General features: G+C 37.4%; 1 protein-coding gene across 4 annotated transcripts in view; it reads left to right on the forward strand.

Annotated features, from left to right (window-relative positions):
- Nucleotides 1–27,796, forward strand: part of cep170ba (centrosomal protein 170Ba) — a 73,989-nt gene that overhangs the window by 2,009 nt on the left and 44,184 nt on the right. For all 4 annotated transcript variants that reach the window (XM_079833700.1, XM_079833702.1, XM_079833699.1 and 1 more), the window contains exons 2-7: nucleotides 1–60; nucleotides 11,042–11,131; nucleotides 13,422–13,500; nucleotides 13,753–13,811; nucleotides 16,186–16,303; nucleotides 27,390–27,497. The exon at nucleotides 1–60 is cut by the window's left edge and continues 66 nt beyond it. In XM_079833700.1, coding sequence (XP_079689826.1) covers nucleotides 1–60; nucleotides 11,042–11,131; nucleotides 13,422–13,500; nucleotides 13,753–13,811; nucleotides 16,186–16,303; nucleotides 27,390–27,497 — 514 coding nt within the window. The remainder of the gene's footprint in view (nucleotides 61–11,041; nucleotides 11,132–13,421; nucleotides 13,501–13,752; nucleotides 13,812–16,185; nucleotides 16,304–27,389; nucleotides 27,498–27,796) is intronic.

Here is a 27,796-nt window from a genome sequence, read left to right on the forward strand (position 1 = left end):
CACCGCTTGCCCCGCGAGATGATCTTCGTGGGCAGAGAGGACTGCGAACTCATGCTACAGGTCAGACCCTGAACACACACATTCTCCCATCACAGCGACACACATTCTCCCATCACAACGACACACATTCTCCCATCACAACGACACACATTCTCCCATCACAACGACACACATTCTCCCATCACAGCGACACACATTCTCCCATCACAGCGACACACATTCTCCCATCACAACGACACACATTCTCCCATCACAACGACACACATTCTCCCATCACAACGACACACATTCTCCCATCACAACGACACACATTCTCCCATCACAACGACACACATTCTCCCATCACAGCGACACACATTCTCCCATCACAGCGACACACATTCTCCCATCACAGCGACACACATTCTCCCATCACAGCGACACACATTCTCCCATCACAGCGACACACATTCTCCCATCACAGCGACACACATTCTCCCATCACAGCGACACACATTCTCCCATCACAGCGACACACATTCTCCCATCACAGCGACACACATTCTCCCATCACAGCGACACACATTCTCCCATCACAGCGACACACATTCTCCCATCACAGCGACACACATTCTCCCATCACAGCGACACACATTCTCCCATCACAACGACACACATTCTCCCATCACAGCGACACACATTCTCCCATCACAGCGACACACATTCTCCCATCACAACGACACACATTCTCCCATCACAACGACACACATTCTCCCATCACAACGACACACATTCTCCCATCACAGCGACACACATTCTCCCATCACAACGACACACATTCTCCCATCACAGCGACACACATTCTCCCATCACAGCGACACACATTCTCCCATCACAGCGACACACATTCTCCCATCACAGCGACACACATTCTCCCATCACAGCGACACACATTCTCCCATCACAGCGACACACATTCTCCCATCACAGCGACACACATTCTCCCATCACAACGACACACATTCTCCCATCACAGCGACACACATTCTCCCATCACAACGACACACATTCTCCCATCACAGCGACACACATTCTCCCATCACAGCGACACACATTCTCCCATCACAACGACACACATTCTCCCATCACAACGACACACATTCTCCCATCACAACGACACACATTCTCCCATCACAGCGACACACATTCTCCCATCACAGCGACACACATTCTCCCATCACAGCGACACACATTCTCCCATCACAGCGACACACATTCTCCCATCACAGCGACACACATTCTCCCATCACAGCGACACACATTCTCCCATCACAACGACACACATTCTCCCATCACAACGACACACATTCTCCCATCACAGCGACACACATTCTCCCATCACAGCGACACACATTCTCCCATCACAACGACACACATTCTCCCATCACAGCGACACACATTCTCCCATCACAACGACACACATTCTCCCATCACAGCGACACACATTCTCCCATCACAACGACACACATTCTCCCATCACAACGACACACATTCTCCCATCACAACGACACACATTCTCCCATCACAGCGACACACATTCTCCCATCACAGCGACACACATTCTCCCATCACAGCGACACACATTCTCCCATCACTGCGAAGTGCCTCTGCCGCTACTGATCGCGGCTCTAAAGGGTCACTTCATCCAAGAATGTAACTTCTGTCATTGATGCCTCATCCTCATGTGTTTCCAAACCTGTAAGATCTTCCTCCTCTTCAGAACACAAATGAAGATCTTTTAGATGAAATCTGAGACATTTCTGTCCCTCCATTGACCGCTACACAACTAAAGGCCTGTTCACACCGGGACGATTTTCGCACGCGTTTATCGCCGACGTTTAACGCCTCGGGACTAAACAATGGGCGCCAATGTGAGTGTTCACACCGACGCGCAAAACGCCAGGCGTAAAAGCGTCATTTTTAAAAAAACGCCTCGGGTTCGTTTTTTTATTTTGACGCGGCGCGTTAAAAACTGGCCGACCAATGAGATCGGCGCTTTTGTTCACGTGCCTGGAGCTGCTGAAGTGACAGTAAAACACGACTTGGTGGCGCTCAAGCACAAAACGGTCTTGCCGAGCACACATTGATACGACGAAGAAGTAGTAAGTAGACAAAGAAGAAGATGAGCCGCTAATGCTGCTTGCCAGTTAGCAAAAAGTGTGTGAATGGTTTTGTCCATATACATAATATGTCTATGGTTTTGGCAAGCACGTAAATACTGTCTCTCTTCTCCTTCTGTGTGACAAGCGAGTGTCAGAGGCTTAAAGTGCCGCAGCACCACCTTGTGTACCGGGAGCGCATCTACTGAATGTGCACGTTCACTCGGCGCAGCGCCAGTGAAAATCGCTTGGGTGTGAACACTCAAGACGCGCCGAAAAACGCTGGCGATAAGCGCGCGCGATATTCGTCCCGGTGTGTACAGGCCTTAACACTTTCAAGTCCTGGAAAGGTAGTAAAGACATCATTAAAGTAATCCATCACACACGCACGCGCGCGCGCACGCGCACACACACACACACACTGCCCCTGTCCCTAAACCTACCCATCACAGGAGACCTTCTGCATTTTTACAATTTCAAAAAACATCACTGAGTCTGATTTATAAGATGTTTTCCTCATGGGGACCTAAAAATGTCCCCACAAGGACGAGGATTTCGGATATTGCCATCCCCATACAGGGTTTTTCCTACATTGAAAATTTTTTGGCGGCCGCCAAAACAAATTTTTGTCCCGCCAAAGCTTTATTTGATGAGTTATTGTGATTTATGAATGATGTAGAATAGATGCTGCGCTTGTAACTGAGTGACAGAGAGACGATCAGAGCTCCTCCCTCGCTCGCACTCTCTCGGTCTTCAAAATAAGCATTCTTAGCTTTCTAATATGTCACATATTACGTTAATCAAAATCAAAAGGTCGGAAGACCGAATCCATGTTGCACGTGGCGCTATCAGACGATGTTTTCCTTTCATTACCGCTGGGTGTGAAATGCGCTAAAAAAACATTGACTCTTCTCTGACCAGCTGACATAAACCATACTTTCAATAAACGGGAAACAAATCCTATCCGGTTATGAAGTGTTTTCTGTGTGTTGACAAATCTTTCGCGAATGCGAATCTGTCTGCTAATGTCCGATTCGCAACCTAATGACTCCTTTGAACCGAATCATTTCAACGACTGGTTAGAACAACTGATCTGTCCAACACTGAACTCACCAATCAGTTTATTAATTTACTCAGAACAATCTGAAATGAGAACACAAGTGTGCTTACACACTTTAGCAAGAGTGGGTGTAAGAGTTAGTTTTAATTATCCACAGTCTTTCAGCTTATTTATGTTCATAATGTGTAGTAAAATAAATAGCCTATACATCATTTAGTTTAGACTGGAGTGAGGTGAACCCAGAACAAAGTTGTTGTTAGCTAGCTGATAATTTTATGAAATTGTATATGGCAGAAAATTAGGCTATTTGTTCATTTTTTAAATACTACTTTTTAATATTGATATGATTATATACCAAAACAATTATCTGTAAATAGTGTACAAATGAGGAACAAAAACAAACATCAAGGTTTCCCACATGAAAAAATACTATAGTATATTATAGTAAAATTACTATAGTGTTTTTGAACCATACTATAGTAAAGATACAACAGTAAATTGTAGTATATTATAGTATTTACTACACTTTGTTTATTTACTGTAGTATATTTACTATAGTACAGTTCAAAAACACTATAGTATTTACTAGAGTAATTTTACTATAATATACTATAGTATTTTTTCATGTGGGATCAAAATAAGATAAGCAAAAGTTACAAACTTTCTTTGAATTTATTTAAAATGTATTGTCAGTCAGTATTGCGCTTGCAGATCACGTGGGTATGGGACTTTTTTACTGTGCGTGCGTGCGTGCGTGCGTGCGTGTGTGTGTGTGTGTGTGTGTGTGTGTGTGTGTGTGTGTGTGTGTGACCATGTCTGTCAGCCACCACCGAAGACCATTTTTGACCCAAGAAAAACCCTGCCCATAACGTAGGGATTACCAGTCCACACACACACACACACACACACACACACACACACACACACACACACACACACACACACACACACACACACACACACACACACACACACACACACACACACACACACACACACACACACACACACACACTCTCTCTCAATTCAATTCTATTCAATTCAATTCAATTTTGCTTTTATTGGCATGACAATTGTTACAATGTATTGCCAAAGCATTTCTAATTTTACAAATAATCAACATACATGTACATACATTAAATAAAATAATTATAAAAAAAGATTAAAAAAATAAAAATAATAATAATAGCAATAAGTTGAACAATCCATAAACATTTAGAATTCTAGGAACAATTTAGAATATTCTCTGTGTGTGTGTGTGTGTGTGTGTGTGTGTGTGTGTGTGTGTGTGTGTGTGTGTGTGTGTGTGTGTGTGTGTGTGTGTGTGTGTGTGTGTGTGTGTGTGTGTGTGTGTGTGTGTGTGTGTGTGTGTGTGTGTGTTTTCGTGAAATATCAGGACACAAATGTGTATAATGACACTGGTATTACAAAAAGAGGGTGAAATATGAGGACGTTCCCCATGTCCTCACTTTTCAAAATGCTTATAAATCACACAGAACAAGTTTTTTTTCACAGAAAGTGAACTGCACAGTCTCCTGAGTCCCCCGGTTTAGGGGCAGGGGCAGTGTGTGTGTGTGTGTGTGTGTGTGTGTGTGTGTGTGTGTGTGTGTGATGGGTAGGTTTAGGGGCAGTGTAAGGGGATAGAAAATACGGTTTGTACAGTATAAAAACCATTACGCCTATGGAATGTCCTCACATTTCACAAAAACAAACGTGTGTGTGTGTGTGTGTAAGGAATCCCGCCCTTTATGACGTCACATAGGGCCATACTCAAAAAAAAATTCTGAAACTTGAATCCTGAAGGAGTGTGTGTGGCACACTGTTTCGAAATGTTGTCCATGTTTATCATGAGAATCAACTCTAACAGTGTCAATCAGTCAGAATGCAGGAAATAGTATTAGGCCCCGCCCCTTTAACGTTAATGAACTGATTCAGGCGATTGGCAGAGCAGATAGTAACTAAAGGCTTTGCATGCTGTGGTGTTAATGAAATCAATCCAGTCAGAGTTGGTCAAAGGTGCCACAGAAGGGTTTAATGCACAGCTAGCCGTGGGTTATCCCCATTATAGCATGGGCATTTGTAGCAGGGCTCGACATTAACGCTTGTCCGGGACAAGTGGATTTTTTTGAAGGGGCAAGTGAAAAATAATTTTACTTGCCCGATGGACAAGTATCCTGGTTAAAACGTCAAAACAAAAAATAACCAGGGAATCACCAAAGTGCAATAATGATTCTGCATTCAGTGTAAGTGGAGATCGATAGTGGATAATAATAAAACGAACTGACGTTAACAAGGTTGAGCTGTTGAGGCTCGCACAGCCTCATGAGGAGAAAATCGAAAACAAATGAGGGCCGCTCACACAAAGAAACTCAGTTAACATACACAGTTAAAATTGTGCAGTTTTTATATTGATAACATATGATACAGTTAAGCAACATCACACGAGCAAGAGTGATGTTTTCCTGAAAACCATCATGACTGAAAATGACTCCAGTTCCATAAACAATGAATTAACATTAAGTCACTTACATTTTAGATGCAATATTGACTGTTTTTGTTTTATTTCAGCAGCGAAAATAGTTCCAAACAAAGATTACAACAAAAACGTTACGCATCTCACAGCAACAGCGTGTTACTGAATGATTCAGCGTTTGAATGAATCGGTTGAATCAAAGATTCAATTCGTAAACGACTGCCTCATTCTTGAATGAATCATCCATTTGAACGAATCGTTTGAATGAGTCGACTCAATGACTCACTCATTAAGACGGTCACCTGCTGCCACCTACTGGTGGTTTGGTTTCATCTTTCCAACTTTTCTTATTTGTATATTCCAAAATATTTAAAATAATCTCATAACATTATTTAATGCAGTTGTAAATTATTTAATTTGATTGGTAACAGCCTATAGTGTCTTATTCTAATTTAATTTATAGATCAAATTTAAGAATATAAAATGAAAGCTGAAGCATAGCCTATATTTAATACGATAATGGCCCTTTATAAAAAGGTAAAAATATCACAAGTATGCAGATTTAAATATGTCAAAGCTGATTGAACACTGGTGAGAATATTGCTTCAGAATAATTATATTTAATAATCCGGACAAGCAAATTTTTTACTCGGACAAGTGAATGACAGATTTACTTAAGCGTGTTAACAGGCTTAATGTCGAGCCCTGGTATAGCTAATGCTGTAAAGTAACCGTTAGTGAAGGGTCTGAAACACACGTGTGTGTGTGTGTGTGTGTGTGTTGTTCTGCTGACTCTAGAATGCAGTGTTTTGAGTGTGTTTATATGGTTGTGTTCATCTGTGGTTAGTTCAGCATGGCTCTCTCTCTCACCACAGCAGAAAAAGCCTGGTTCTGTCTATTCATGCGCCCAAACCTCGGCCTCTCCCTCTGCTCATGAATGTGTGTCGCATTCCTCAACCAGGCCAGAGCGGCACATTTAACATCTAAAGACAACTTTAGTGTAGTTTAGGGATGAAACGGTATGGAAATTTAACATCACGATTATAGTGACCCAAATTATCACGGTTACCAATATTATCACGGTTTTGTTCAAGTTTTATATTTGAAAATTAACAAACAAACTAAAGCAGCTCTAAGCACTTTTTTAAGCAAGATTCTGTGGGATTTTCTTCCTTATAATGGCCGTCGTCAATAGCAACGCATAAATAATAATAATTTCTCGTAAATATAATCTCTAATATTATCTCTGTAAATATATTCTCAAGCAATATTCTCATCAGTGTTCAGCAATGATGCATTTAAATCTAGCATGTTTTGTGTAAGAGCCCAAACAGTATCCTAGAGAAATAATGCATATCCATATTTCCATATGATTTGACAGTTTAGTTTATTTTATTAAATATCAAAATGTGTGCATCATACCTGACACCTAGATGATCACTTTACAGTCAGTTTTATGACTTTCATTCTCTTCAAATGCTATTGAAGTTTCAAACGTTTATAACGTTACCAATGTTGTGTGTAACTTTAGAGACGGTCCCTAAATTCACCAACTTTATGGCAGTCATATCAGATGCGCTGTGGTTCTGCTGGGTTTGTTTGAAACTATTTTCGCTGCTGAAATAGAATAAAAACAGTCAACCTCTGTATGATGAGTGAATCTCTTGCGTACATCACACACACACATCTCTGCTTTTAGTGTAGATTTCAGCGCGTGTGAGCGGCGCGCGCTCTGAACAAAATTCCGGATAATCTGAACGCCTCTGATTATGAGACATTGCATTCATAACTCAATATAAACACGTGTGAGTGGTTATAATGCGCAACGCGATTATAACAGATGGCTTTTGAGAAGACTATAATAAGTTTAACAGCAGAGTGGCAATAGTGTGCAGCCGAAATAACGTTAACTTACACCCGCAAACGGCGGTTATTAATGGCAAACCCTGATTATTATCCCTTAAATGTCACCCTAGTCTTGTCTGAACTTGTTCGTTCGCTTCACGTTATTATTTCCCAGACGTAGTTTTGGTATTGAGGTCAAAGTCCACTTGCCTTGCGTTCGTAGTTTTGAAGTGTTTCCCCTATTACAGCGACTTTATTCTGGCATGTTCTGCAGACAGGGTGATCATCTTAGATTAAGTTTCCCTCAGGACTTTTGTAAAAGCCAAAATATGACAACGCCTCAGATTTGGTCCTTTTAGAGGCTGAACAATCTCCCGGTGCTGTCACTGCCTTCTGCCATTTCTTCTCATTCAGAAAACAGCGGTGCTGCGCCAGACTGACGCTGACTGGACAACATTTACCGCAATTACCGCGAGTTTTAAAATCGTGATAATCTCACGCGGTTTTAATGATAATTAAATTTTATACGATATTACTAACCGTCACTAAATTTTACCGTGGTTTATCGTGAAACCGGTAATCGTTTCATCCCTAGTGTAGTTTCATTCATATGATGTGTGTTTAATATGCATGTGAACGTGAGAGAAAAGACAAATTAATCTGTTCAACACTTCTATTCAATATTGTTTATATTGAATGCATCATTTTCACAGCATTGAAGTAAATCGATATACAATTCAAAGGAAAAAATATATTAATTTAATTTTATAATTATATTATTACATTTTATATTCATATATTTAGTGCTGTCAAATCAATTAATCAAATCATAAATAAATAATAATAATATTATTTTTATTATATACAATGCAAAGTAGAAATATATTAATTATATAATGTTTATTATATTTTATTTGTAAAATGAAGGTTTGTGGGTTAAATTATACATTATATTATATTTGGTGCCATTAAATCGATCAACTGAAAAAATAAATAATAATAATCTTTTTATTGTATACAATTTAAAGTTAAAATATGTTATATTCATGTCATGTTTATTATATTTATTATATTTTGTGAAATGAAGGTTTGTGGGTTTATTCAGATTATATTATATAATATTAATCATATTTTGTGAAATGAAGGTTTGTGGGTTTATTCAGATTATATTATATAATATTAATCATATTTTGTGAAATGAAGGTTTGTGGGTTTATTCAGATTATATTATATAATATTAATCATATTTTGTGAAATGAAGGTTTGTGGGTTTAATTATACATTATATTATATTTGGTGCCATCAAATCGATCAACTGAAAAAATAAATAATAATATTGTATACAATTTAAAGTTAAAATCTATTATATTCATTATCATGTTTATTATATTATATTTATTAATTATATTTTGTGAAATGAAGGTTTCTGGGTTTAATTATAAATTACATTATATTGTATTTGGTGCCATCAAATCGATCAACTGAAGAAATAAATAATAATATTTTTATTGTATACAATTTAAAGTTAAAATGTATTATATTCATTATGTCATGTTTATTATATTACATGAAGGTTTGTGGGTTTAATCAGATTATATTATATTTTGTGAAATAGTTTGTGGGTTTAATTATATATTACATTATGTTATATTTAGTGCTATCAAATCGATCAACTGAATAATACAAAAATTATAATTTATTATATACAATTTAAAATTAAAATATATTCTATTCATTATCATGTTGTTTATTATATTATATTATATTAAATAATATTATATTATTTTAAATGAAGGTTTGTGGGTTTAATCAGATTAAATTATATTATATTACATTATATTTAGTGCTATCAAATAAAATAAAAAATCCACAAAAATTTAATAATAATAATTTGTATTATATACAATTTAAAGTTAAATATATTATATTATATTAATTATATTATATTAATGATATTAATTATATTTTATTATTTTATATAATATATTATATTATAAAATATATATTATAATATTTATTATATTATATTTATATTATATGTATTATATTATATTTATTATATTAATTGTATTATATATTCTATATTATATAATTAATATAAAATAACATAACATAATATAATATATTATATTCATTATCATGTTGTTTATTATATATTATATTATATTATATTATATTATATTAAATAATATTATATTATTTTAAATGAAGGTTTGTGGGTTTAATCAGATTAAATTATATTATATTACATTATATTTAGTGCTATCAAATAAAATAAAAAATCCACAAAAAAATTAATAATAATAATTTTTATTATATACAATTTAAAGTTAAATATATTATATTATATTAATTATATTATATTAATGATATTTTATTATTTTATATAATATATTATATTATAAAATATATATTATAATATTTATTATATTATATTTATATTATATGTATTATATTATATTTATTATATTAATTGTATTATATATTCTATATTATATAATTAATATAAAATAACATAATATAATATAATAAACAACATGATAATGAATATAATATATTATTATATTAAATAATATTATATTATTTTAAATGAAGGTTTGTGGGTTTAATCAGATTAAATTATATTATATTACATTATATTTAGTGCTATCAAATAAAATAAAAAATCCACAAAAAAAAAAATAATAATTTTTATTATATACAATTTAAAGTTAAATATATTATATTATATTATATTATATTAATTATATTATATTAATGATATTAATATATATTTTATTATATAATATATTATATTATAAATATATATTATAATATTTATTATATTATATTTATATTATATATATTATATTATATTTATTATATTAATTGTATTATATATTCTATATTATATAATTAATATAATATAACATAATATAATATATTATATATAATTAATATAATATAAATATAATTAATATAATATAAATATAATTAATATAACATAACATAATATAATATATTTTATTATATTATATTAATTATATTTATATTATATTAATTATATTTATGTTATGTTATGTTATGTTATGTTATGTTATGTTATGTTATGTTAATTATATTATTTTATGTTATGTTATATTATGTTATAGGTCTCTCAGATGTAACTGAGGCTGGGTTAGATAGAATAAGCGGCTCATTGGAGCAGAGCCACACACTGTATAATGAGTCTCTGAGGACTTCATGGCACTGATTGCCACTAATGAGGCTGTAAATGAGTGTGTGCAGATCTGCACTGATGCATGAGGACTGCTGACGCTGAGAATGCTGGGTAATTGTGCCTTCCTGTGGCCAAATGTAACTGTTTACTGATAGATTCTCTCCGCGGAGGAGATGGTGATAGTTCTGGCTCTGTTCTCCAGACCCATGTGACCCGCGCTCCTCCACTGGGCCTCCGCAGACGTGTTTCTGGCCCTTTGGAGCGTGCACGTTTGCTTTATGATAAGGTCAAGTTGCTAAGCTGCTTTCTGTTCTTTGCACCTTCAGTCTCGCAGTGTGGACAAACAACACGCCGTCATCAACCATGACTCGGCGACAGATGAGCACCTGGTCAAAGACTTGGGCAGCCTCAACGGGGTGAGTCTACACCATCTACACCACCTACACCATCTACACCACCCACACCATCTACACCACCCACACCATCCACACCATCCCCTGAAGGGTTTTCATTCACATGCACAAATGCCAAAAGTGATTTTATATACGGCTGCTTGTGTTTGGGTCAAATGGTGTGATTTACCATCTACGATTTGAAATGGGCCCTGTCGCTATTATTGATAGTCGACTCATGGATCTCAACCTAAACACAATTATTTGATATAACCGCATTAATTGTGCAGTGTAAATTCACATTTTACCAAAGAATATTAAAAAACGCTGTTGTAAAGTACAGAAAGATAGTCAAAGGTCTTCTTTCATATGAAATGAAAGTTTGTGGATGTATATTATATTATTTTTTATTATCATACGAATTAAGATTAATGGGTTCAATCCGATTAATATTATATTATAATTTATTTTATTATAATATAATATAATAATGCAATATAATAAAATATATAATAATATATAATAAAATAATATAATAGGATTAAAACCATAAACCTTAATTTCGTATGAAGGAATAAATATAATATAATATATAATATAATTGGATTAAACCCATAAACCTTAATTTCGTATGAAGGAATAAATATAATATAATATAATAATATAATATAATATAATATAATATAATATAATATAATATAATATAATATAATATAATATAATATAATATAATATAATATAATATAATTTAATTTAATTTATTATATTAAATTATATATTATATTACATTACATTATATTATCTTATATAAAGTTATTTTATATTATATTAAATTATATTATATTTATTCCTTCATACGAAATTAAGGTTTATGGATTTAATCCTATTATATTATATTATATTATATTATGCAGTAATGCGGTCGATGTACCGGTCTGTCGTGGTGAAGAAAGAGCTAAGCCGTAAGGCGAAGCTCTCGATTTACCGGTCAATCTACGTTCCTACTCTCACCTATGGTCATGAGCTTTGGGTCATGACCGAAAGGACAAGATCCCGGATACAGGCGGCCGAAATGAGCTTTCTCCGCAGGGTGGCTGGGCGCTCCCTTAGAGATAGGGTGAGGAGCTCAGTCACTCGGGAGGAACTCAGAGTAGAGCCGCTGCTCCTCCACATCGAGAGGGACCAGCTGAGGTGGCTCGGGCATCTGTTCCGGATGCCTCCTGAACGCCTTCCCGGGAAGGTGTTTCGGGCATGTCCAACCGGGAGGAGGCCCCGGGGAAGACCAAGGACACGCTGGAGGGACTATGTCTCCCGGCTGGCCTTGGAACGCCTCGGTGTCCCCCCGGAAGAGCTGGAGGAAGTGTCTAGGGAGAGGGAAGTCTGGGCATCTCTGCTGAGACTGCTGCCCCCGCGACCCGGCCCCGGATAAGCGGAAGAAGATGGATGGATGGATGGATTATATTATATTATATTATATTATATTATATTATATTATATTATATTATATTATATTATATTATATTATATTATATTATATTATATTATATTATATTATGATATAATAATTTAATATAATGAATATAATATAATAAAATATATAATGTAATGTATATATTTTGGCAGACGCTTTTTCCAAAGCGACTTGTATCAGAGCGTTAATGTAATCAGATTTAACCCATAAACCTTGATTTCGTATAATAGAATTTTATTTAATTTATTATATTAAATGTTATATTATATTATATTATATTATATTATATTATATTATATTATATTATATTATATTATATTATATTAGTTATATTAATTCTTTCATACGAAATTAAGGTTTATGGGTTTAATCTGATTATATTATATACATTTATTTTATATTATAACCATATTACATAACTATATTATATAATATTTATTAATTAAATACATTATAATTTTCACAGCATTAAAGTAAATCATGTGGATCTATTTTATTATATATGTTTCAAAGTTTAAAAAAATGTGTTGGGCTTACAGTGACGTAAACAAAACAGTTTATGACAATTAATCGTCAGCATATTTAAAAGTGAATTTAATTTAATTTAACCGAAACAGCAGCGCTCATGTTTTACAAGGCCTTCAATTTAAAGTTTGGATTTTGTGCTCGATTTGCTTCGAATTATTATTATTGGGATTTTGATAAAAGCTGTGATTACAAACTACAATATGATAAACGCTTGCTCACAAGAACGAAGGTGTAAAACCAAGCAATGCTTCACTATCAGTATTGTTTTTGTGTTGAGTCTTTGTGAAGTGTTGTTGTCATCTCATGTCTCCTCAGACCTTCGTGAACGACCTTCGCATCCCCGATCAGACGTACATCACCCTGAAGCTATCAGATGTCATTCGCTTCGGATATGATATCCTTCCTCAAGCTCAGAGGGGAATGAAACAAGTCCATTGTGGTTTGACTCAGGGCTTTTTGGTTTAGCTAAAGCCGAACACCTTGCAGAAATGCCTTCTGATAATGAGCAGAAACGCAGCTTTCTTGTTTATGAGACAGGTTTGTTCAGGACAGTGTTGTGCTCAGCTCGATAGAAATGCAGTTCCAGTGTTGTGTCCTTTCTCTCTGATCATTATGGGATGGTGTGTTTGTTCTTGACTGTTCACACATTCGCACATATACATCCTGGAGAGAAGCCAACACAAGGTGCCCGAGGAAGCCCTGAAGGTAAATTATACTGAATCTCTCTATTCCTGCCCATTTATTCTGTTGTATTGTGACTATTCAGGCTTATTTTCACTTTAATGTCTACATGCCATTTATGACATACTGACTCGTTCCTCAGTGTGTGAAAACAGCACTTTTGATTGAGACTGACTAGGGCTGCGCAATATATCGAAATATCGCAAATGTACATATCGCAACGGTGCGCAATATCTGAATAATTTGAATAGGCTACTTCAACATTGTGATAAGTGTATGTTTTAGGTCGACGCATATAGCAGAGAATAGACTGGGCACACGCGTGTGAGTTATTAAACACAATAACTTGCGAAATACAACACACACACCGAAATGTGCGCACAAACCGCCTCTACGGTCTTTTTACACACTCAAACTGTCAAATACACACAGTTATGTAAAAAATGGCTGTCTTAACGAGTATTCATCAAGCAAAGCATTTTTTATATTTAAAGGGTTAGTTCACCCGAAAATGTTACTTCCCCTCATGTCGTTGGACACCCGTCAGACCTCCGTTTATCTTCAGACACAAATGAAGATATTTTAGTGTAAATCTGATGGCTCTGAAAGGCCTCCATTGGCAAAATGCACTTTACACTCTCAAGACCCTTAAAAGACACTAAAGACGTCGTTACAAAGTCCATCTCACTACAGTGGCTCTATAATAACTTTATGAATCGGCGAGAATAGTTTTTGTACGCAAAAAAACCCTAAATAACGACTTCTATAGTGATGACGATTTCAAAACACGGCCTCATGAAGCTTCGAAGCGTTATGAATCAGTGAGTCGATTCATGATTCGGATCGTGTGTCAAACCGCCAAACTGCTGAAATTTGGTGATTCAAACTGCTGAATCGACTCACTGATTCATAACGCTTCGAAGCTTCATGAGGCCGTGTTTTGAAATCGTCATCACTATACAAGTCGCTATTTAGGGTTTTTTTGCGCACAAAAACTATTCTCGTCACTCCATAAAGTTATTGTAGAGCCACTGTAGTGAGATGGACTTTGTAACTTTAGTCTTTAGTGTCTTTTAAGGGTCTTGAGAGTGTAAAGTGCATTGAGCCAATGGAGGCCTTTCAGAGCATCAGATTTACACTAAAATATCTTCATTTGTGTCTGAAGATGAACGGAGGTCTTACGGGTGTCCAACGACATGAGGGTGAGGAATTAATGACAGAATTTACATTTTTGGGTGAACTAACCCTTTAAAAATTATCCTTACCTTTTTTTGTTTGTTTACATTGATGTTCAAATTATATTGTCAGATTTGTGACATTTAATTTTTGCTAAAACACGGCTGGTCACTTTCAGAAGTTGTAGGGATTGCTTTCTTTTCCTAGAAAGAATCATTCATTTTTAAAAAAATATAATTTAAATCGATTTTACACCCTTAAAGCAATATCGTATCGCATATCGAATATTGCATTATTATTGCATATCGCATTCTTCAATATTGCGCAGCCCTAAGACTGACCACTTAAGACCGGGAACACTCCACAAGAGCTGCAGTTCTGGAGATGCTCTGACCCAGTCGTCTAGCCGTCACAATCTGGCCCAAACTCACTCAAATCCTTATTCTTGCCCATTTCTCCTGCTTCTAACACATCAACTCTGAGGACAAAATGTTCACTTGCTGCCTAATATATCCCACCCACAGGTCATCAGTGACCGGTCATAATGTTATGCCTGATCGTTGGGTTTGTAAGTAACCCAGCGGCCGCATTGAGTTCTCTTTCGCGCTTGAACGGACACAGAATTGTCTGCTTTGTCGAGTATCCTCATTATTGCTGGACCAGAATGTGCATTTTACTTTCGGTTTAGAATTCGCGTCAATTCGAGGGCGGGTTGCTTGACTGGTGGGTTATTTTAAATGAGAAACGCAACAACAAAACAGTACAATCATTTATTATATTTTAATCGATTGACCGCACAAGTTGATTAATATTAATTTGTTTCTCTGCCTGTTTTTGATGTGTTCAATGCCTCCTGACATTTTAAGGCCGCTTAGTAAAGCGATGCTTTTTTTTTGCGATGAAAAAAAACATTTGTCATCTGCCCATTACATCAATCCACATCGCCGCTGAAAGCTTTAGGCTTCGACCTGTCTGAGAGTTGCCACCATGAGTGATTAAAAATGTGTTCTAGAGCTGGAAATTAAAACAGCATTTCATCCAGAAATCAGAAAAGGGTGCAAATATAACAGTGAAAAATATGTTTGCCTACTGTTAAAATGCTATCGACTATTTCTTGTTATTATAAATCTATATTTAACCTCAGAACAATCTCAAAGTATGCCTGCGTGTGTGTGTGTTTTGAGAGCTCACTCATGTCTTTTACATGTTCTCTGGATTCCAGCATGAAAGATACACCAGTCAGCTTCAGATGGGTCAAGAGACGCCGGAAACCAAGAAGCACATCCAGACCGACGAGAAACGGCCCAAATCAGAAAAAACAGAGCGCAAAACCATCACAGGTGCGTCTGAAATACATAATGAGCTCTTTCTTCATTCATGTCTGAAGATGGTTAACTCATAAATTCATCAAATATCCCTACATGTTGTCTCATGAGTCTCTCCATCATTGTCCGACTCCGGTTTGATCATAAAAGGCTGAACAGTTTCAGTGTGTGTGTGCATGAAGTCATCAGAGCTCTTGAAGCTCCGCCCTGTGAGCTGCAGCTCATTTGCATTTAAAGGGACGCACACAAAAACGGCGCGTTTTTGCTCACCCTCAAAAAATGACTTTTTTAACATGCTATAAAGATGATCTGCGGGGGTATTTTGAGCTGAAACTTCACACACACACACTCTGGGGACACCAGAGACGTATTTTACATCTTGTAAAAAGGGGCAATCAACCGCCTCTTTAAATTCTGGACCTTTGGGCATGATAATAACTTCCTCAAACAATCTATATATAGACACTTTTCCCAATTCAACAATTTCTGATTGATCAAATCAAGTCCTATTTTTTTTACCTTCTAGAATATCCTGTTTTATTTGGAAATGTGGTCACTGAACTTTGACTTTAAAAATGAGACCATTCAAAGATTTGCAGTGTGAATTTATCACCCATTTCTTCTCGAAAAAGGTTAATTTGAGCTAGTTCTTGCCAACGAGACTGATCGCTAGGGATTTATTTCCATGCTGACATTGCCTGACGTTGAGCCACAGGTAAAATGTAATATTTCTGCACTTTATTATTACTTGCATAGCAGATTGCTCAAATGTATTAACCTCTTATTGTCACCGTCCCGCTGGCGGCACACCTGGCACTTTTTTTTTTTTGATCGCCTTTTTTTCGTATCTCATATTTTAGTAATTATCATAAATTCGGTATCATTCAAAAGCTTACAAACTCATAATTCATCCTGTAAAAACCGTTTTGAAATTGGACATTGCGTTACCATGGAAATGGTACTTTAAATTCTTCTAGCAGGCTCCTCCCCCTAGTGGGCGGTGTCATGTTTCATATTACGACATTCAATTTAACTACTTTATAATCAAAATCTTTTCTAATCTTGACAAAACACATATCGTCGGAAAGGTCTGAGTCTCAAGGTTCCATATTTGGTGACTGTTTTGTGATGGAAGTGACATTTGGACAGAAATTTACAGGAAAATGCATCAAAAAAGCAATCAATGGAATTTCAATGACACCCGATGGCATTTTTTTGTACAGCGCCTTAAACAAAATCTCATGGGAACTTAAATTTGTGATATCAACTTCAAATTTGGAACACAACTTGGTTAGACATATGGCTTTGATTTTTATAGTAAATTTTTTTTGTAAAATATATATTTTTTATAAAATAAAAAATATTTAGTACTGTATTTTTTATTTACAGTAAATTTAAACTTCCATAACTTTTTAATGATTTCATATTTTGAATTGCTTTCACTTTAGCAATAATCTACAGAGTGTCTGCTTTAAAACGAGACCAAACTTAGGTCTATACTCCAAAGCATTCTTGATTTACAGCTCTTTAAGTTTGGATAGTGCATTTTCATGTGTATTCTCAAAAAGGGGGCTGACAGTTAAGGGCTTAATCTCATATTTTTGCACTAAATTTGCTTTATAGAAAATTTCAGGCATAGGTGTGCCACGTCTTTTTGGCTTGTGTAATCTCTATACTTCATAATTTTAAGATTAACCCTCTGGTGCTCTTCAGTCATTTCTGACCGGAAAATGTTCTGTTTTAAATTTTTTTAAATCCCCGCTTCATCAGAATAATATGAAACTTGGTGACTTTTCTAGCATTAGGGATGTAAACACACAAAAAAAATTAGGGCATGATTCGAGCATGCTGAGTGGTCGTAAAAAAATACTCCCACTTGTGCTCTTCGGTCAAAAATGACCACCATAGGAAATGAATGGGAAATCTGCAATAACACAAATTCACAGAAAATAATCTATATTTCTAACAAACAAAAAAATATCTAAAACTTTATAATAAATAGTCTTTGAGATTTTTTTTTTTTTTTTAAATATATATTCAAATCCATCAGAAAACAATTATTAAATGTGTTCAAAAGAGAACTAGTGAATTCTCAAGCCGTGCATGATTTATTAAATAATTCCAAAAGAGGGCGTTAATCTGCCTTCAAAAAAATAAGGCACAAAATTTGAAGGCCTAGTCTCTATTTTAACCTGAAATACTGCAATAATTAAAAAGCTAAAAATTACAAAAAAAAATTTGTATACTTTTCAATGGCAAAAATAGACCATAATTATTGCATAAATAAAAAAAAATGCCATCAAATCATCTCAAAATACAAAATTAAAAAGAAAAAATATTATTGAAGAAAAATAAATTACATTGGTTTTACTGGGATGGAGGAAGTTTAATTTTTAGGTGTCCGGTCACTTATAACCGGGAAGACAACCAATGCAACCCCTAAACCAAGAGCACCAGAGGGTTAAAGTCTGTAAATCATTGATATAATGTTCAACATTCAGAATCTAACCAACAGCGATGATGCCATTGTAATATTTGCATACTGAATCGCCACTGTTTCCTTCAGGAAGTGCATGTCTAGTTTGAATATTGCTGGCTGTAAGTGCTTTACAAGGCCCTTTCATTAACTCGTGTTTAAAATACCCATCAGTGTAATGTCAAGACACTCTTTATCTTGGCGAATACAGACCCTGCGACTTGATTAATCTGTTTCACACTGGCTAAACACACATTAGCCACGTTTACATGCGCACTTTTTTGTCATTCCGATTAAAATCATTCCGATTGAAAGATTCGGTGGACTGTTTACATGAGACGTTATCTAAACCCATCTGGTGTTTACATGTGCTGACTTTCAGTAGGAAACATTTTGTGACATGCGCACACAGTTTGTCTGCCGCCTCAGATTCGTTACATATCGTGGATCAATAATTCTGTGTTGGTAATTTTAATATTTATTTATTTTTCTGTGGGCGGACATGCAGTAGTTTAACCTAATTTATGTCCTATACAATGGCTATTTCAACAGCTGTGAATGATGAATGCGGAATCAAAAATTAATTCAATTCATTTATTTTGAAAAACACAAAATTAACAATAAAATGCACTCAAATTATTAATAAAAACATAGGATATACGGTGAAACATGAATGAAGCATTAAAGACGTGCTCAGCATCATTACTAGTAGTACTAAACATATATATTTCAGATGATTAAGGAAAGATACCATAATCACAAAGGTATAAATATTAACAAAAGTAATTAAAGTAGACTGTGGGTAATGTTACTTAACCAATTTGAAGCAGTTGTTGATTCAAATTTTTTTTTATAGCTAACTTAACTAACGAGAAACAGAGAGCAGCTTGAATGTTCCCCGTTGAAATGGCAGCTCTCAACGGCCACCAGGACTTGTAGAGTTTTATAAAAGCTATTTATTATTTGTCGTAAAGTGTAAGAATCACCTCAGAAAAAAAATGTATTCTGTCAGGCGCAGTTGAAGCCTCGGACAAACGCTGTCAAGATGAGATTCTGTAGCCAGGCTATGTCTGTGTCATTATTCAAACATCATGTTCATAACATGTTACGAAATAAAAAGTTTAATACCTCAGAAAAATGAACTTTCCTCTCTTGTCAACATTAGCCTGGTGTGAGCGCGGCGCGCGCTCTTCAGTTGAGGAGGCGCGCGCTGTATATCACGTCACAGAAAGACGTGACCTCAAAGTAATCAGATCAGGTCGTTTACATGGTGGAATTTTTCGTTTGATCGGTTCATGAAAAGGTTTATCCCACCCCTCTCAAACCCATTACAATTTCATTCGGTTTGGCCATTTTTATTCCGATTGAGGTGTTTATATGGAGTATTTTTATTCGGATTGGACTTTTAAACCGATTACAGTGCTCCATGTAAACGCACCTACTGTTAAACCCTGTTTGCTGATCTGTTTGGACTTCACAAGTCAGTCTTCATGTGCTTTAGAGTTTGCCAAGTCAGCCATCACTATTATTAGAGCTCATACTGGGAGTTAGTGATCAAACCTCTGACACTCACTATTACAGCATCAGAGAGACGTGGAGTCGCCACACACACTGAGACGCCTGTCTAGTGCTCTTAAAGAGGGATAGTGGGGAAAATGAGGGCCTGAATCATCCAGTGAAAGTGTGTTCTGGGCGTCCGCTGTGTTTGTAGATGATGGGAATTTTCCGAAAAGCACTTCAGATGGACAAACGTGGCACAGAGCAAAGCTTCTGGTGTTCACGAGTGGATGAAAAGCTAATAAATATGTACAAAATCAACACATTTTTTCATTTGAAAATCAAATCAAAATGCTTGCTAAAATAGATCCGATTTTAATTGTTTACCTGCAGGTCATGTGACCATTAAACCGTGAACATGCAAATGTTAAGTAAATATTTTAGGTCAAAGTGGTTCAGCTAACAAAAAAAGTTTAGTAGATAAATGCAGCTAAAAAATTTTTTTTTAGATGATCAACAGTAAAAACTTGTTCTCATAATGACTTCATTAGAGAGTTTCTGTCCTGAACTTCCTGTGCTTTCTGACCTGGTCCTGCCCAACTGACTCATGGGATTGATTCATGTTTTATTGCTTTTTTCCTAATAAGCAGCTCTTACATTTGAGTCAGATATTGTTGCACTCCCTTAGTTTTGAACCTTCTTAAAGGGATAGTACACCCAAAAATGAAAGTGTACTCACCCTGAAGTTAGTCTAAACCTGCGTGAAGTTCTTTCTTCTGATGACAAATTTTATTGTTTTTGTTTTTTTATATCATCTGACTATTTCTGCCACAATACCATGTGGTGTTCCTACAGTAAATCATAGTGAATGTTGGAGATTTGTGGACTGAACTCCTGATCTTCGCTCATGGCTCAATGATTTGACCATTTGGTCGCAGTCCAAATTACATTGACATTTCTCCTGTGAAGAAAAATATTTTTTTAAATGCAGTGTTAATTTCGTTGACGAATAATTTTCGTCATAATTTTCGTCAACAACCTTTTTTCGCTGATGAAAACAAGACGATAACTAAATAAAAACTAGTGTTGGATGACGAAAACTATGACGAAAATCAATCATTTTCATCAACAAATAAAAACGAGGTTAAAATGTTAGTGAGGGTGGATTAGGGAAGAGATGGGGTCAGAACTGATGATCTGTGTAACAGATACACACATTTGATCTGAGCTTGAGCACACACGCTTACTTAAACACGCATGCTCAGTCGCACGCTTGCTCACACGCACGCTTACACACAAACTTGTGTAACAGTTTAATGGATCCGTGCGTCAGCTCTTAAAGTGACAGTAGCCTAATAAACATGCTGACAAATGAAAAGATAATATTAAAAATATCTATATGGCAGTATGGCAAGTCAAAATTGTGGCCACAGTGGTTGGTAAGCAAAAAAGTTAATGTCAAGCCCTGTTGGTTTCCCACATTCTTCAAAATACATGACATTGCCCAAAGGGTTGTGACGCCTGCCTTTACACACACATGAGCTTCCCATTGTTAATCCGTGTGGTTTAATATGGAGTTGGCCCACCTTTTGCAGCTCTAACAGCTTCAGCTCTTCTGGCTTTCCTCAGGGTTTAGGAGTGTGTTTATGGTGGCACTGATGTTGTTCTGGAGCTCTTGACTCTGCAGAAAGTTGCCGACTTCTGTGACCCTCAGCATGCGCTGACCCCGCTCTTTGTGGCTGAGTTGCTGTTGATCCCAATCGCTTCCACTTTGTTATAATCCCACTAACAGTTGAGCGTGGAATATTTAGTATAATATTTGGACTTATGCAGGCCTTGTGCTTGATTTATACACCTGTGGCCATGAAGGGATTGAACACCTGAACTCGGCCCAATACTTTTGGCAATATAGTGCATCTTCATAATAAAGAATTTAATACAGATTTGGAAAAACTTGAGGATGAGTAGATGACACCATTTTCATTTTTGGCTGAACTGCCCCTTTAAAAATAAAGCGATTCAATAGAAATTCCCAAATAACCTTCAATAAAAACCTCATAATCATGTGCAACATCGCATCTCCACCCAAACTCCATTCCCTCTGTCGGAAGTGTGTCACCATCATCAGAAACTACTCTCCATATAAACGGGTGCTGTGTTTTCAGCTGCTCCCTGTTCTGAGTGTGTGTGTGTGTGTGTGTGTGACACGTTTCCTGCCCGCTCCATCCTCGTCTGTGTTGATATTAAACAGCGTCTCCGTGACAACAGTGCCCGTGCTGCGGCACGCTTTACCCAGCGTGACGGGTTGTCTCTGACAGGGCTGGATCTGATTACAGGTGCACATTGGGTGGAGTCGAGACTCAGAGCTGTTTGTTCATTGAGTGTTGCTTCTCTGAGGGCTTCAGGTCAGATGTGCAGAATGAGCCATGCACACTTACTTACACGCACACTTACTTACACGCACACTTACTTACACGCACACTTACTTACACGCACGCTTGCTTACTTACTGACACGCACACTTACTTACACGCACACTTACTTACACGCACACTTGCTTGCTTACTGACATAAACACTTACTTACTTACATGCACACTTACTTATTAACACTTACACGCACACTTACTTGCACGCTTAGTTACTTACACGCACACTTACACTTACTTACATGCACGCTTACTTGCACGCACACTTACTTACACGCACGCTTAGTTACTTACACGCACACTTACTTACACGCACACTTACTTACACGCACACTTACACTTACTTACTTGCACGCTTAGTTACTTACACGCACACTTACTTACACGCACACTTACACGCACACTTACTTACACGCACACTTACTTACTTACATGCACACTTACTTACACGCACACTTACTTACTTACATGCATACTTACTTACACGCACACTTACTTACTTACATGCACACTTACTTACACGCACATTTACTTACTTACATGCAAACTTACTTACACGCACACTTACTTACTTACACGCACACTTACTTACTTACATGCACACTTACTTACACGCACACTTACTTACACACATGCACACTTACTTACACGCACACTTACTTACATGCACGCTTACTTACACGCTTACTTACTTGCACGCTTAGTTACTTACACGCACACTTACACGCACACTTACACGCACACTTACACGCACACTTACACGCACACTTACACGCACACTTACACTTACACGCACACTTACACGCACACTTACTTACACGCACACTTACTTACACGCACACTTACTTACACGCACACTTACTTACACGCACACTTACTTACACGCACACTTACTTACACGCACACTTACTTACACGCACACTTACTTACACGCACACTTACTTACTTACATGCACACCTACTTACACGCACACTTACTTACTTACATGCACACTTACTTACACGCACATTTACTTACTTACATGCACACTTACTTACACGCACACTTACTTACTTACATGCACACTTACTTACACACATGCACACTTACTTACACGCACACTTACTTACATGCACACTTACTTACACACATGCACACTTACTTACACGCACACTTACTTACACACATGCACACTTACTTACACGCACACTTACTTACATGCACGCTTACTTACTTGCACGCTTAGTTACTTACTTGCACACTTACTTACACGCACGCTTACTTACACGCACGCTTACTTACACGCACACTTACTTACACGCACACTTACACGCACACTTACATGCAGACTTACTTACACGCACACTTACACGCAGACTTACTTACACGCACACTTGCTTACTGACATGCACACTTACTTACTTACACGCACACTTGCTTACACGCACGTTAACTTACACGCGCACTTACACGCACACTTACTTACACACATGCACACTTACTTACACGCACACTTACTTACATGCACGCTTACTTACACGCTTACTTACTTGCACGCTTACTTACACGCTTACTTACTTGCACGCTTAGTTACTTACACGCACACTTACACGCACACTTACTTACACGCACACTTACACGCACACTTACTTACACGCACACTTACACGCAGACTTACACGCACACTTACTTACACGCACACTTACACGCAGACTTACTTACACGCACACTTACTTACACGCACACTTACACCCACACTTACTTACACGCACACTTACACGCAGACTTGCTTACACGCACACTTACTTACTTACATGCACACTTACTTACACGCACACTTACTTACTTACATGCACACTTACTTACACACATGCACACTTACTTACACGCACACTTACTTACATGCACACTTACTTACACACATGCACACTTACTTACACGCACACTTACTTACACACATGCACACTTACTTACACGCACACTTACTTACATGCACGCTTACTTACTTGCACGCTTAGTTACTTACTTGCACACTTACTTACACGCACGCTTACTTACACGCACGCTTACTTACACGCACACTTACTTACACGCACACTTACACGCACACTTACATGCAGACTTACTTACACGCACACTTACACGCAGACTTACTTACACGCACACTTGCTTACTGACATGCACACTTACTTACTTACACGCACACTTGCTTACACGCACGTTAACTTACACGCGCACTTACACGCACACTTACTTACACACATGCACACTTACTTACACGCACACTTACTTACATGCACGCTTACTTACACGCTTACTTACTTGCACGCTTACTTACACGCTTACTTACTTGCACGCTTAGTTACTTACACGCACACTTACACGCACACTTACTTACACGCACACTTACACGCACACTTACTTACACGCACACTTACACGCAGACTTACACGCACACTTACTTACACGCACACTTACACGCAGACTTACTTACACGCACACTTACTTACACGCACACTTACACCCACACTTACTTACACGCACACTTACACGCAGACTTGCTTACACGCACACTTACACGCAGACTTGCTTACACGCACACTTACACGCAGACTTACTTACACGCACACTTACACGCACACTTACTTACACGCACACTTACACGCACACTTACACGCACACTTACTTACACGCACACTTACTTACACGCACACTTACTTACACGCACACTTACTTACACGCACACTTACTTACACGCACACTTACTTACACGCACACTTACTTACACGCACACTTACTTACACGCACACTTACTTACTTACATGCACACCTACTTACACGCACACTTACTTACTTACATGCACACTTACTTACACGCACATTTACTTACTTACATGCACACTTACTTACACGCACACTTACTTACTTACATGCACACTTACTTACACACATGCACACTTACTTACACGCACACTTACTTACATGCACACTTACTTACACACATGCACACTTACTTACACGCACACTTACTTACACACATGCACACTTACTTACACGCACACTTACTTACATGCACGCTTACTTACTTGCACGCTTAGTTACTTACTTGCACACTTACTTACACGCACGCTTACTTACACGCACGCTTACTTACACGCACACTTACTTACACGCACACTTACACGCACACTTACATGCAGACTTACTTACACGCACACTTACACGCAGACTTACTTACACGCACACTTGCTTACTGACATGCACACTTACTTACTTACACGCACACTTGCTTACACGCACGTTAACTTACACGCGCACTTACACGCACACTTACTTACACACATGCACACTTACTTACACGCACACTTACTTACATGCACGCTTACTTACACGCTTACTTACTTGCACGCTTACTTACACGCTTACTTACTTGCACGCTTAGTTACTTACACGCACACTTACACGCACACTTACTTACACGCACACTTACACGCACACTTACTTACACGCACACTTACACGCACACTTACTTACACGCACACTTACACGCAGACTTACTTACACGCACACTTACTTACACGCACACTTACACCCACACTTACTTACACGCACACTTACACGCAGACTTGCTTACACGCACACTTACTTACTTACATGCACACTTACTTACACGCACACTTACTTACTTACATGCACACTTACTTACACACATGCACACTTACTTACACGCACACTTACTTACATGCACACTTACTTACACACATGCACACTTACTTACACGCACACTTACTTACACACATGCACACTTACTTACACGCACACTTACTTACATGCACGCTTACTTACTTGCACGCTTAGTTACTTACTTGCACACTTACTTACACGCACGCTTACTTACACGCACGCTTACTTACACGCACACTTACTTACACGCACACTTACACGCACACTTACATGCAGACTTACTTACACGCACACTTACACGCAGACTTACTTACACGCACACTTGCTTACTGACATGCACACTTACTTACTTACACGCACACTTGCTTACACGCACGTTAACTTACACGCGCACTTACACGCACACTTACTTACACACATGCACACTTACTTACACGCACACTTACTTACATGCACGCTTACTTACACGCTTACTTACTTGCACGCTTACTTACACGCTTACTTACTTGCACGCTTAGTTACTTACACGCACACTTACACGCACACTTACTTACACGCACACTTACACGCACACTTACTTACACGCACACTTACACGCAGACTTACACGCACACTTACTTACACGCACACTTACACGCAGACTTACTTACACGCACACTTACTTACACGCACACTTACACCCACACTTACTTACACGCACACTTACACGCAGACTTGCTTACACGCACACTTACACGCAGACTTACTTACACGCACACTTACACGCACACTTACTTACACTCACACTTACACGCAGACTTACACGCACACTTACTTACACGCACACTTACACGCAGACTTACTTACACGCACAGTTACACGCAGACTTACTTACACGCACACTTACACGCAGACTTACTTACACGCACACTTGCTTGCTTACTGACATGCACGCATACTTGGTTTTAAATTGATTTGTAATGTATTTTTTATTTTTCTTCTACCACCTGTTCTTTCCGTGGTCCTCAAACTCCTCTTTTCCCTTGTGTCCTGACAGATCCGCCCGTGTCCAGACCCACGCCGCTCTACGGCCAGCCGTCCTGGTGGGGTGAAGATGAGGAGAAGGGGCAGCGCTGCGACCCCGGCGCTCATGAACATCACTCAGGTCTGCAAATGTCCACTTCTCAATCAGTCCCAGAAACACATTCACACTGGGGACACATTCTCTGACAGGCTTCCCACTCGTCCTGGAAAACCTGGAAAATTGATGACACATTTTCCAGTCCTGGAAAACACATAGAAAATTTGAGAAAATGTAAAATGTCCTGGAAAATCTTGTTGTTGTTGTCTGGGAAAATTCTTTAAAAAAAGTTATTTCTTTAGCTGAGTATAAAGAGTTTATCGCTGGCCCAAACAATTAGCGCTAGTTGCAGAAAGCACATGTTCAGGAATGCTGAGTTTGAT

The sequence above is a fragment of the Gobio gobio genome, assembly GCF_949357685.1.
Source record: "Gobio gobio genome assembly, chromosome: 13".
Lineage (NCBI taxonomy): Eukaryota > Metazoa > Chordata > Actinopteri > Cypriniformes > Gobionidae > Gobio > Gobio gobio.